The 13,593-nt window shown below is 34.9% G+C and overlaps 1 protein-coding gene across 1 annotated transcript in view; it reads right to left on the reverse strand.

The window, feature by feature from the left end:
- Window positions 1–2,479: 2,479 nt before the first annotated feature.
- The window catches only part of MDFIC (MyoD family inhibitor domain containing), a gene marked incomplete at its 5' end in the record, with an annotated part of 95,467 nt that continues 84,353 nt past the window's right edge, over window positions 2,480–13,593 (reverse strand). The window contains 1 exon segment of the mRNA XM_014593215.2: window positions 2,480–6,126. Coding sequence (XP_014448701.1) covers window positions 5,879–6,126 — 248 coding nt within the window.

The raw sequence follows: 13,593 nt of genomic DNA on the forward strand, positions 1-13,593 counted from the left end.
ACAGTCTCATTTTAATCAATATAGAGAAAAATAATCTAAGGTGTATATAACAATCAAATTCCAGTGAAAATGTGTGTAAGTAGGTTTATTTTGAAAGGAAAAGTCCTACTCCCAGTGTCATAACCAATTAAATTCTCCAGGTAATGACCCCATTTGCATAGCAAGCGGAACCCACAAGTGGGAATTTTAATGGGTACACCACCTGAGTACAGTAATTGAGAGTGACACAACTTGAACTAGTTTTGTGCTTACCCCACTGAAAATTCTACTCATATTATTTTTAATGTCAAGCTACAAGTCAAATTTCAAGATGATGGATTTGTTCTTTTTTAAGCACCGAGTTTGAATAAAAGAAATGCTTTAATTCTGTTATGCATTGCATATCTTTGCTTTAACTAATCTGTAGTTCTGATTCTCACCATTGCTTCATTTTCTGTAGTGATTGGAATTTAATTTTATTCATTAATTTGTGAATAATTAGATAAAAAAATAAAATAATGTCCTCAGCAGCTAAATTGCTTTTGGATTGCAATTTAATGTACTTTTTGCCAGAAACTATATTGTAGTTAAGCTGGCATAATAGTTTACTAAAATGTAATTGTGTAAATATGCCCAATTATTCTTTCCAATGATCTAACAAGATCTAATATAATATGTATCCATGGGTATTTCACTCCTCTTTCACCTCAATACCAAGAAAACACTTTCTGCAGAGCTGATCAGAGATGTCTTGTCATCTGAAGATGTTACTTTTAACAGATATTCTCCTTATCTCTCAGGCACAATTCATGTCCTTGAAAGAATTGTGCATTCTGATTGAGGGATCATATGACATCCACGTTAAATTATATAATAAAGGTGATTTCAAGACTCTCAGAGTCAGACGCATATGATGAACTGTGCTTTCTAGGTTCTGAGGTGACGTGTTAAAACTTCTTTTGTTTCTCTCTAAGATTGCTTGAGATACTAACTGTTTGTAGGTGTTTGACACCACTCTGCCACATCTGTAATTGGCATAGCATCCAGCAGACAGGCTCTGTACATCTTTACACTGCAACCTACCAAGTTAAGAAATGTATTGGTTCAATATAAAACAGCAGGCTGTTTTTAGACATAGTTACTAGTGCACAAGCTTTAATATGGCTTGGCTTCATCCTATAATGAGATCTTTTGGTTCCCTGCTCAACAGGCTTTTATTCCTTTGCAAAAGGCTATGAACTATGTCAAGTGGATCAGCTGCTTTTGTACACCCTCTTTCTTGGCTTTGGAGCATAATTCCTTTGCTTCTACCCCTTTATGCATCAGACAGAAAATAAGAACCGTTTCAATTTTTCAAACTAAACTTAGAAAGAATTTGTTTGAATTTGCTTTTCACCACTTTCCTAATCATTACATTCCCAACGAAACCTCACACAAAGACCTGCCTGGAAGTGAATATTTAATTGCAGAGCTATACTTTGTCTTTAACACCTATATCTAAACCCCGTGTTGGAAATGGGTCACAGGAGAGTTATCTAAAATAATTAGTTTTCTAAAATAATAATCCTTCATAGTCAACTCACAACTAAATGAATAATTCTGTTTTGGTGACACTAAATGGGCTGAGGTAAAGGATTAAGGGGATAAATAATGACAAAGAAACAATGAAATTATAACCACTGGCCACAGTTCAATCAGAATGCAGGATGCTACTTATGTTGAGAGCTAGCTGCTTCGGAGCTTTGCTTGTGGCCCCAGTGGATAATGTTATACTTCTATCCTAGCTTGACTGAAAATGGTGTGGTAACAGATTTCTGCCTGCCTAAGAGGCCCTTCTTTCCAGGTAAGTTTTGGCCACAGCTTTGCTTATAATCTTTTGTACTTCCAGATCGCCTATGGACCTGATGACAATTTCATCATACACAAGATGTATTGAGTCACAGCTTTTTAAGGGAAAAGGTCCAGTCATTCACTGAGAATATATATATATAATATATATAATAAGAGACAGAAAGCGAGAAATCACCCCCCAGGGTGGATGGGCACACTGCAATCCCTTCTCCTCCATTCTCCTCTTGGGATCTTGGGCATGCACACACACGTGCCTGGCATGAGTGTAAACCACTCGGTCCGGGACTTGAACCGCGGCCGACCACATGGGAGTCCAGTGACATAGCTGTTATGCTAACTGCTGGTCCCCATTCACTGAGAATTTTATAGTTTGAAAATATAGGGTTGATTTGGTCATCAATGATAGTTTTTGCAAAATCTACCCTGTACATTAGGGGTGAATCATAATGGTCTCCCCTCTCCAAGACCCTTTCCATTTTAACCAGAACCTCTAAAATAATCTTAAATAGCTAAGTAAATGTAAGAAACCTCACCATTGGACTAATCGTTTTCTCACAAAAAGTGCTAAACTTCTTCCCTATGTTGAAACTTCCCATGGGCTACGCAACTTTCTTGAGGTTCCTATACCAATTCAAGGACAGAGAAGACATACACTGTATATTTTATTGTTTATAGGGGCACATAGAGACAAAGGATTGAAAGGGCTTCCTTACAATACTTAATCATTAAATAACAATACAAAAAGTAAGTGTGGAATAAATCCTACCAATATTAACCATTGTTAATTGCATGCTTTACTTTATAAGTATAAAAGGAAGAGAAAAATAAGTATTATTGTATTTGATTACGTTTTATCTGGACTGTCAGTTTAGATGCAACAATCCTACAGGGCTAAAAATCAAAAATAATTGGAAGGGGCATAAGGGTCTTGAATAATTTGAAAAATAATCTCATTAATAAATAAACTTATTCATTAGGCAGCAGGTAAATCTAGTATTTAACTAGAATTCTAGAAGGCAAGTCACAGAGTCTCTGGACTCGAGTCTTATTTATGGTAAGCAGCGACGTTTGACGTTTATAACATTAGAATCTAGGGCACTGATAGAGTGTGTATGGATAAGGAATGGAAAGTTATTACATAAGGTTGCCTTGGTTACTCCTTGAACTGCTCAAATAATACTGACTATTCGGGTGAGAAAAATAGATGCAGTTGATTCACTGTAAGAACACAAAAATATTTTTTTTCTAAATAAAAAGCCTTCTACTAAATAAAGGCATTGTGTATTATTTTAGTTACATACTAACTGTAAGACATTTCCAAAAATTATGCCACTAAAAACACAAAATAAGAATACTTCTGGTGAGTTAGTGTTATGTAAAAATTCAATAAACTAAATTTCATTGATCTTGAGCATTTTTAACTTCATGTTCAATCTGAGCATATCTTTAAAAAGTTACTTTAATTTTTATAAGTTGAGATATAATTCCAAAATAAATAAGTGAAACCAATTTACTAAAAAATCTATAAAGCTTGTGCTTTGACATATTTTGGATTTTTAAAAGAGCACTATGTTTTGAAGTCATGATTTACACTATAAATTGGTCTATATCTTTCATAGCTAATTTATGGGCATGAGTCATCTGACTTATATAAGGAGACCAAGAAATCTTTAGAAAGAGATGTATAAAGAAAACCCTCATTCATATATAAATCAACTAATACATCAATTAGATAGGAAAGTATGCTAATATACAATAAATAAGTCATTTCCTTTTTAATTTCAAAATAGTGTACTCAGGATAATACAAGTCCAGTTTGAAAACATTTGAGTAAGATTCCACATTTAAAAGGAGAGCAAATCTATAACTAAATTCTCATGCTGGTCATATACTTCAACAAAACATTTTACATAAAGAAATTCTAAAAAAATATTGGAACTACTTTCACATTTGCCTACTTTTCTTTTTAATTATACAAGATGACTGCTTGGAAACAACAGAGGAGAAATACTGCAAATATAAACACAAAAACAAAATCCTGGTATCCATTAATGTTCTCTATTACAGAGAAACATTATTTTAAATGTACTTATATTCTTATCACAAAAAAGTAGCAGACCATATTTAAAAATTAGACAAATCATTTGACTGAAAATTTTTTCTGGATTAATAGTCAGATATTCTAACAAATTTAGGTCATTAGGAGGCTTTATATGTTTATAAACAGATGATATGCTTACATCCTAATATATACATGTACATCAACTCTGGGTATATGGAAACATTCAGATTGTAGTTACTGTGAAATTGTGCAAAGGTTTTCTTATGTCTGGTGGAACAAATTAAAGATAAACTTTAGAAGAGGAAGACAAAAGGCATTACTAGAATTTTATTTAAACCCAACCATGGAAAGGGTGTATGTGTGTGTGTGTGTGTGTGTGTGTGTGTGTGTGTATAAATAGTACTAAAGGGGGAATTTGAGAGTTTGCTAACTTTTTAATTTTGTAAACCCTTTAAGTAAGATACAACTAAAAACTAGGTTTAATCTCAAAGCAAAAACTGTAGGTGACATTTCTACGTTTTAGGTTAAACATGTCTTAGGTTTGATAGGGCTTTCAAAAATATGCTTTTTGTTGTTCTATCAGTTTGTATTCAGCCAGAATTAAATATAGCTATTCATTCCAAAGTATAGTTACAAATTTTCCATAAGAAATTACATTAAATCAAGCCAAATTAGAATTTTGGAGAGATCCACTCAGTAGAAGAGCACATAGTATGAAAACGTCCTTTCCCTTTCATCTGAATCACAGTCTCCATGTCTCAATAGCGATATTGTTAGTCTTGGTAATTCATTTAAATTTAAGAATCTTTACAACCTACGAAGTTGGCTTAATTTAACACAAAATTGTAAAGCTGGAATTTGTTCACAGTACTGAATTCTAGATGCCCAGTGCATTGGAAAGAATGATTTGCTTTGAAGATTAGCTGTGTTTATAAAATAGACTATCAGTTAAGAAACAAACCCAAACAAATATACCGCCTCCAAAAGACTTAAAGATGTCAAAATTTTAAAAAAAAGTCTTTGACTAAATCAAAACCAAGTGCAGAGATTTTAATATTAAAAATTTTCCAAATTCAAATAGAATTTATCAAAACTATCCCATATTCTTTGTAAAATACAGTTATTTTCATAAGGCATTCAGTTTCTGTCATGAATTTCATCATAACATTTAAATTATGTATAAGAAAATAATATTTGTAGTTCATTTAAATTAATCATTTTTAAAAAGCTATATTTCTGCAAGGAAAAAAAATATGCTGAAGGCATTTTTCTTTGAACTGGCTAAGCACATATATAGTTCAGTTTGACCACCTAAAACTTTGTCCCAAGTCAAAATATTTAAGTAACAGATGAATCAGTTATTCTAAGAGGCCTTCTCAAATGCCACTTCTCCTTTGATGCCTTCCTGAATATTCTGGTAGCTCTTTTCTGGGTATTTCTATGGCCTTTTGGATTTCTCTCTCTTGGAATTCTCACTTCAGTATGCCTTGTGACATGGTTCATTCTTTACAGGTCTCATTTCTCTGCTCAAGTGCAAACTCCTGTGGATGGAATTTGTTTCCCAAAGTTTACTTTAAAATAAAGAATGCTTACTTTTAGTCATTAAGAGATAAACATAAAAAATAAATGGTCTGGTTTGAATACCCACTGAAAAATAATATATTTGAGGCATGGTGCTCTCAAAGATTAAGAAACAGAGATACAAATAAAAAGGAGGAAACATTTAACATTGGGGGGGGGTGTCAGAATGTCCCTAAGTTATTGTAAACTAGTAAGAAGTTTAAAACACTAAATAGTTAAAATTTCACATATTAAACCATGTGGATTTAGTTAGAGAAGAAAGGCTTTCAGAGATTACTTAAAATAATGAGTTAACAGTGCAAATACCATGTCACCTCATGAGAATCTTACTATGTGCTTTTCTTTCCCATTACAAGAAAAAATTTAAAATACTCTCCAGTTTTAACGCAAACAAAAGATAAATATTTATGAAGGAAAACAAATTCCACAGCATTCCATACAGATTTCCAAACAGTCTGATGATTCACAACAGGCATCCATGATGCCACAGTCCATATCACAGGGGCAGTTACAGTCATCCCCCATCTCGTCTCCACAGCAACAGCAGCAGGCTTCTGACGTGCAGATGCCACACGAAGCTTGTCCCAGGACAATATTGCAGAGGGTCAGGAATTCACAGAACAAGCACGCCAGGATACAGTGGACACAGCAATCTTCATTTTCAGTTGTGAAGGGACCACATAGCAAGAAAAAAATGAATACAAAACACATAAATTGTCAATGGACGACAAAAGAATTGATCAAAATAAATAATCTACAATGTAAATGAAGTTTTTTGTTAAGTTGGAAACTCAAAAAGTGGTTTAAGTTCTAGGTGAATAGGGAAGAGCAGATGGCATAAGGATTACATTGCTGAACTCCCACATCGTGGACCATGGTTTGAGCACTGGATCCAGTGGCTTAAAAACATGTATATATGTGCCCAAAATCCTGAGAGGAGAATAAAGGAGGAGTTGCGGTGTGACCATCCCCGGGGGGATGGGGGGTGATTTCTTACTTTCTGTCTCTCTGTCTCTCTGGTGAGTGCACATGCACTATAGCAAAAGTCTCTCTCTAAAAAACAAAATTCTAGTTGAATAATCTTTGAGATACTGTATTCAAAAGACAAGCAAACCAACAAATTGTAGCATACACACACACACACACATATATGTATATAAATCTTGACTAAACTAATTCCATGACATTTATAAAAGTTTTTCAGAAATACAAATTTTTTTCAAATGCTCCACACACCTGCTCCAAAGTGGAAGGAAAAAAAAATTAAATATGGAACATTCAGTTTATAACTGAACAATTAATTCAGTAGTTGAATCAGAATCCATTAAATTGGGATCAATATATTTTATTTTCTAATACAACTGATTCAACTTCATGTTTTCAGTTTTTTTAAAAAATTTCTTAAGAATTAAACAAAACCAGGAAGACTCTGGTTGGGCCTAACTATTCCTTCTGGAATAGCTCTGCTGCCTCTTTCTAACAAAGGGATCTGTATCTTGGCAGTGTGAATAATGACACAGAAATATGGCTTTCCCACTCCATTTGGTGGCAAAGTACTGTATATCTCTATTATTTCTTGAGATACCTCTAATGATGCTTTTCTAAACAATAACACTCATCCATCTTCATGAACTAATAAATAGTTGAGAAATCAGGGACCAGCAGATGGCATAATGGTTACATCGCTGGACTCCTATGTAGTTGATAGCAATTAAGTCTCATGCCCAGTGGCTTGAAACTCATGCCAGGAACATGTGTGTGCTGCCCAAATCCTTAGAGAGAGTGGAAGAGAATAAATTGAGGCACAGCCATCCCCCTGGGAGGTGATTTCTCTTTCTGTCTCTGGTGAGTGCAATCGCAAAAATTTCTCTTAAAAAAAAAAAGTTGAGAAATCAAACAAATTACAATCTAATGAATTTAGGATACCATATTCTACAGTTTTATCCTTGGGAATCTTGGGGCAAGTGGGAAGAATGGTTGAAGAAAATTTCTATTTCTGGAATCTTTAATATAGATAATAAAAATCATTTGAGATCAGTGATAAGTCATTAGTCTGATAGCACAAATATTTGTAAATTTTTACCAGAATTCTGTCTGCATTATTTTTTGCATATATGTATGTGTGTGTGTATGTGTTTCCATTTTGTACAATGTGAGTTCTAATAAGACAAATTCTCCATATGCTTATATCTTGAACAGGATGAACTCTAATAAGGGGATTTTAGTTCCCTCAACAGCAAGCAGACACACCCTCATACCACTGTCACATGCCTTTTTGTTTCTCCAGTAATCATTAAAATTACAAGCTTTCAATGGAGTTTCAGCAAATTGTGTGAAAACCAAACATGAAGAAAAATAAATAAGTGAATAAATGCTTGTTGCTTGGCAGCCCTACTATAATAGAGAAGAATGCTCTTCTTTATACAATGCTATGTAACTGTACATGTAGACGTGAATTGATAGAATTCTTCTAGCATCACTGTTACAAATGCTTCAGGGACAAAAAAATAAACACCAAAGGAACTAGGTAGCCTCTCAACTCTATAAGCTTTTCTCATCCCATCACAAACTCTGACCCGTTGAACACCCTTCACCCAGTTTCTTGGCAGTCTCCAACTAGAAAACTCTGAGGGTGAAAGGAGGAAATTTGGAAAGACAAAGTCATGTTCTATATACCAAATGGTGAATAAAAAAAGAGTCTGAAAAGAACACATAATAGAAACTTGTAGAGTTAAAGGCTCAAACAACACACTCATATTTCCTTTCATTCTTCTCAGGGCCAAGTTCACTCTCACATACCACGGTCCATGCAGGAACTGGAAAAAGTCACAGAGCTGTAAGAGTTTCTGGGTCTCTCCAATCTTCTCGTAATGCTGATTTTTGGTAATATCCAGTCACCTTGAATCAACTTACATGAATCCAAGTCTTATAGTCTGCTTAGTTCTATGTTTCTAGAACATCCATGGTTTGCCTCTATCTTCCTTTTATACTTTCATCCCAATATCTCCAATATCTGTTTTATATGTTTCTCTTTGGTTGAGCTTCCTGGAAAAGTTTACAACTACTACTAATTATAAATCCAGCACTTTATTATAATCCAAATATTTTACAAATTGTGATGAATATTTAAAATGTTATAAAGAGCTACCTTTAACAGTAGTAAAAATAAATAAATAAAAGTGTTTAACTGGCAGTAAATCTCTCATTAAAAAAAAAGAAGAAAAAAGGAAAGAAAAATAGGAGCCAGCCAGTGGCATGGAGGTTAAAGTGGTTGGATCCCACATGACCGACTTTGCAGTTGGAGTCTCAGACCAAATGGCTTGAAAAACACACCAGGAGTGTGTGTGTGTTTTTCCAAGATCCCCAGAGGAGAATGGAGGAGAAGGGATTGCGGCGTGACCATCCCCTCTGGGGGTGTGATTTCTCACTTTCTCTCTCTCTCCCTCTCTTGGTGTCTCTCTAGAGAAAAAACTAAAAAGGGTTACACGTTTTGAACCCTCTTTTGGTTCATTCCCTTACAGATTATATCTTCTTTTCTCTGAAGAGATAATCATAGTTTAAATACTGAATGAATCTTTCTCTTTTTAAAATCTTATTTTGTACAACAGTTTCTATGAAAGTGTCCCTGCACAGTCAGAAAGGAAACCACTCTATATGAATTCACGTGAGTAGTACTTTTGGCTCATCGTCATCTGTTTCAGATTTTCTGATACTGATTTATGTAGCTGTAATTCACTCATTATCCAAGAATATAGTATTTCATTAATTTAATATACCATGATCAATTTATCCATTCTATTACTTATAGATATTTTGGTTATGTCTAGTGCTTTTGCTATTCTAAACACCAATGCTTGAAACAACTTCTTCAAGTCTCCTAGTACATGGGTCCCCAACCCCTCACACACACACCCCTGCTCCAGCTACAGAATGGTACTGTTCTGGTAATCAGTACCAGAGACTTTTTGATAGTTAAACACTTTTTTTCTTACTACTATTACTAAAGGCAGCTCTTTATAACATATCAAATATTCACCATGAATTATAAAACATTTGGATTATTATAAAGAGCCAGGCTTATTAGTAGTAATAGTTGCAAGTTTTTCCAGGAAGCTTAGCCAAACAGAATCATAAGATATTAGGATGAAAAATATAGAAAGAAAGAAGACAGAAGTACTAGTTCATGAGCTGCTATGAAGCAAGCCGCAGTAGAAACCGAGCTGCGGGCAACTAAATGAAGCTTTTTAATCATATCGGGTAAAACTGAATTTGTTCCCCCAAAGATTAAATTCTCATTGCCCCACATTCTCATACTCTGAAATTGTTACACTTTATGCTATTTAGTTGAATGTGAAATGGCATCTAATAAGGGTTTTACATTGCACTTCCTTTATTACTAGTAAATTTAGACAAATTTTCATGTTTGTTAGCTATTCATGTTTCCTTTTCTTTGAAAGAGGTGTTCAGTGTATTCATGCTTTTCTTCTTTTTTTTGATTGGGTTGTCATTTTTTTTTTTTTTGATGCTAAAAGGTGCACGTGCTTACCAGAATGACACAGAGAGATGAGGGAGAGCGGGAGAGGAGAAAGCACTCCTCTGCAGAGAATGGTCATATCACAATCCCTTCTCTTTCAACTCTACCTCTGTCTGGGACTTTGGGCACACACACACGTGCACTTGGTGGGTTTCTCAAGCCACTGTCTGGTACTCAAACCATGTGATCAGCCATATGAGAACTGGTTGCCTTAACCAACAGGCCACAGAGCCAGCAAAGGTTATCTCTGATTATCTCTTTTTTCTTATTGATTTGTAGAAGTTTTTCATGTATAAGATACCAATCCTTGGGACCAGCAGATGGCATTATGGTAAAATCATTGGACTCCCATGGAGTCAAATGCAGTTCAATTATGGTAATGTCATTGGACTCCCATGGAGTCAAATGCAGTTCAAGTCCCAACCTAGCGAATTAAAACTCATGCTGTGTGCATGTGCATGTGCATGCATGCCCAAGACCCCAAGAGAATAGAGGAGAAGTGACTGAGGCATGGTCATCCTCGGGGGTGGGGTGGGGGGATGATTTCTTGCTTTCTGTCTCTCCGGCAAGTATACATGCCCTACAGAGAAAAAAACAAACAAACAAACAACAGCAACAAAAAAACTGTCTCAAAAAGAAAAGAAAAGAAAAGAAAAGAAAAATGATACCAATCTTTTGCCAAATATGATTTTCTTCTACTGGGTGTGACTTTCCTTAGTTAAAATAACAAGAGGGGAATGGATTAATTTTTAGACCTTGAGAGTTTTAGGTGATAAAGAGACATTTAAATCAGATCTTGTAGTTACCTGAAGATATGAGATTACATGGTTTAGGAGGTGAGAAGGCAGATAGACAAATCTGATAATTGGTGAAAAGAAGAAGGAGGGCATTAACAAAATTCCTTAGTGGAATGAAATGTAAGTTTTAGTGCTCTTTAAAACAAGGGAGTCTCAGGACCAGCAGATGGTGTAATGTTTACATCGCTGGACTCTCACATAGTCGACTATGGTTCGATTTGCAGACCTAGCACCTTAAAACTTATGCTGGGCATGTGTGCTTGCGTGCCCAAACTCCTGAGAGGAGACCAGAGGAGAAGGGATTGTAGCATGGCCATTCTCTCTGAGTGGTGACTTCTCACTTTCTCTCTCTCTCTCTCTCTCTCTCTCTCTCTCTCTCTCTCTCTCTCTCTCTCTCTCTCTCTCTCTCTCTCTCTCTCTCTCTCCAGTGAATGCATGTGTCCTATAGCAAAAATCTCTCACTCAAAAAAAATTAAAATTAAATAATACAAGGGAGTCCAGTCATGCCTATATGCAAAAAGGGAGAAAAAACCAATAAGCAATCAAGAGGGAGAAAGAATGAGATTGGTATGAAAATCCACAGCCCTCAAGATGAAAGAGGTGGGAGTGACATTTCTAACTAAGCAACTCATTGCTGTTCTTAGGATATATTCATTTGAGAATTAATATTTCTTTCAAACTCACACTACAGTGGCAGATGTCCTACATAAATTAAAAGCCTTTGGCAAATAAATGAATCTCTCCAAACTACTACTGCTAGCCAATAAAATCTACAAATTAAGTCTGTTAAGGTCTCTTTTTATTTTTAGTAGACAAAGGGGGGGAAAGTTCTTAGCTTGTAGATCAAACATTCCTTTCTAACCTATTTTCTTCAACATAACCTGATTTCTATAATAGGCTTGAGTGGCTGCTTTACATAGAATGAGAAATCTAGCCTTAATGAAGGGAAAGTATTTGTTGCTGTTTTCCAAATTAAGAAATCTGTTATCTTAAAAGAAGAGATGTTTTCATTAAAAAAAAAAAAAGTAAGAGACTTCCATTGTACTAAACCGTATTCAGCTCCTAATAAATACTGATTCATTTAAATCTAATAATATTCCTAAAAAATAGTTCTGGTGTTACCTAAATTTTACCAAAGTATAGACAGACTTACAGAAAGTTTAGGAAATGTTCCCAAGGTCATAGAGGTGGTAAGTAGCAGATCCAGGATCAGAACTCAGACAATTCATTCCTTAGTCTGTGCTGCCCTCCATGATAGGGTGGGTCACTTCCAACAGTTAGTGACCTTGGAGGAAGATCAGTTATAAATCTGAAACATTCTGCTCAGTTTTTGTTTTTCTTTTTCCCGTCTATCTACGTTTAGCCTTGATTCATGTTCCTTTCCTTTTGTAAAGGTTATTCCAAATTTCAGCTTTAATGATGAGTTGACAATAAACACTGTCTTTCAACATGTAAGAGCAAAGACCTCACTTAGTTGGAGAACTGATAAACTGCCAGTCACATCGTTGAAATAAACTTCAAAGGTCTGGCAAACTAAAGAGAGATGGTATCTCAATAAAATAAAAAATATGTAAATCTAAAACACAAAAATTAAGGTCTATGGTTATATGAACACGAGTAACACAGACATTAGAAACTCTAGTGGCAAAACATATAGTAATGACAAGGACCTTGAAAGATTAAACAGCTTATGGAAATATTAAAATTTATGAGAAGTGAGATATTGTCTTAAAACAAAGGTCTCTATATTTTACTAGAAAAGTGCTTTGAGTTACTCTGAAAACCAAATCTATTAATAGGCACCTAAAGAAGCCACAAACATTTTTAAAGATTATAGAGATACTAAGCATTGTGTATCAATAGACACACGTACTAGAAACACATCAATTTTCTATACTTTATAAGTAGTGAGATATGTAGAAATGACCAACAACAAATAAGTAGAAAAGGACCACCCGATTCAATAGAATCAATTAAATAATATGATTGTCGTTCTTTCCAAAAAAAGTTTTTGTTTTTTAAAAAATTTTCTGTTCTGTAAAAAGTAGTTTATGACTCAGAGTAATAAAAAAAATGAAAATAAACTAAGAACAAATAGTTGTTATGGTTTCTACCCTCACTAGTGCCAAGAGGAAGATGGTGGTTATAGTTGAAGCAGAGAAGATTATATGAATGATCAAACTCTAGAAGGCTTCAATAAGAAAATAAACTAAAAACAATAAGTCCTCTGCACCCATGTAGTTCACTATCAGGAATAATTCTTCTTCCCTGTTCCTGAGGCTTTCAGTTTTTATGGTTTTACTCAGTCATTATTTTCAGTTTTTGCCAAAAGCGTTTAACCTCTGAGAAGCCAACTGGGTTCTGGGAAGGATGCCCATGCCAAAGTGGGCCAAGCAAGAATTGTGCAATTCAGTGTCTTGTGAGGAGAACTCAGCATGAGACTGGCAGCTACTGTTTATTTAGGACAACAAAGAAACATACCAGAAGCCAAGTAGCTAAAAGAATCATAAAAGGGAATCTTGAATGCAACATTTGACTTAAAAAGCAAAACAACTCTCCCCCAAATAGTTATGAATTACTGCAGATACAACCCCAAAACAAAATCTTTGAGCCCTATGAAAGGCCATCAGTGTTAGGCCCATGAAACTGACATATCTTGAGAGCCTCTAGCTCTTCCACATCATTAATGTAACAACTGAAACCAACTTAGGCAGCATCTGGGATGACTGGTTATATCAGCGAACAATCTGGGAATCTTTGTTCTGTTTAAGATTAGACTGATGATTCTT

Source organism: Tupaia chinensis, unplaced genomic scaffold (genome assembly GCF_000334495.1).
Source record: "Tupaia chinensis unplaced genomic scaffold, TupChi_1.0 Scaffold139935_1, whole genome shotgun sequence".
NCBI lineage: Eukaryota > Metazoa > Chordata > Mammalia > Scandentia > Tupaiidae > Tupaia > Tupaia belangeri.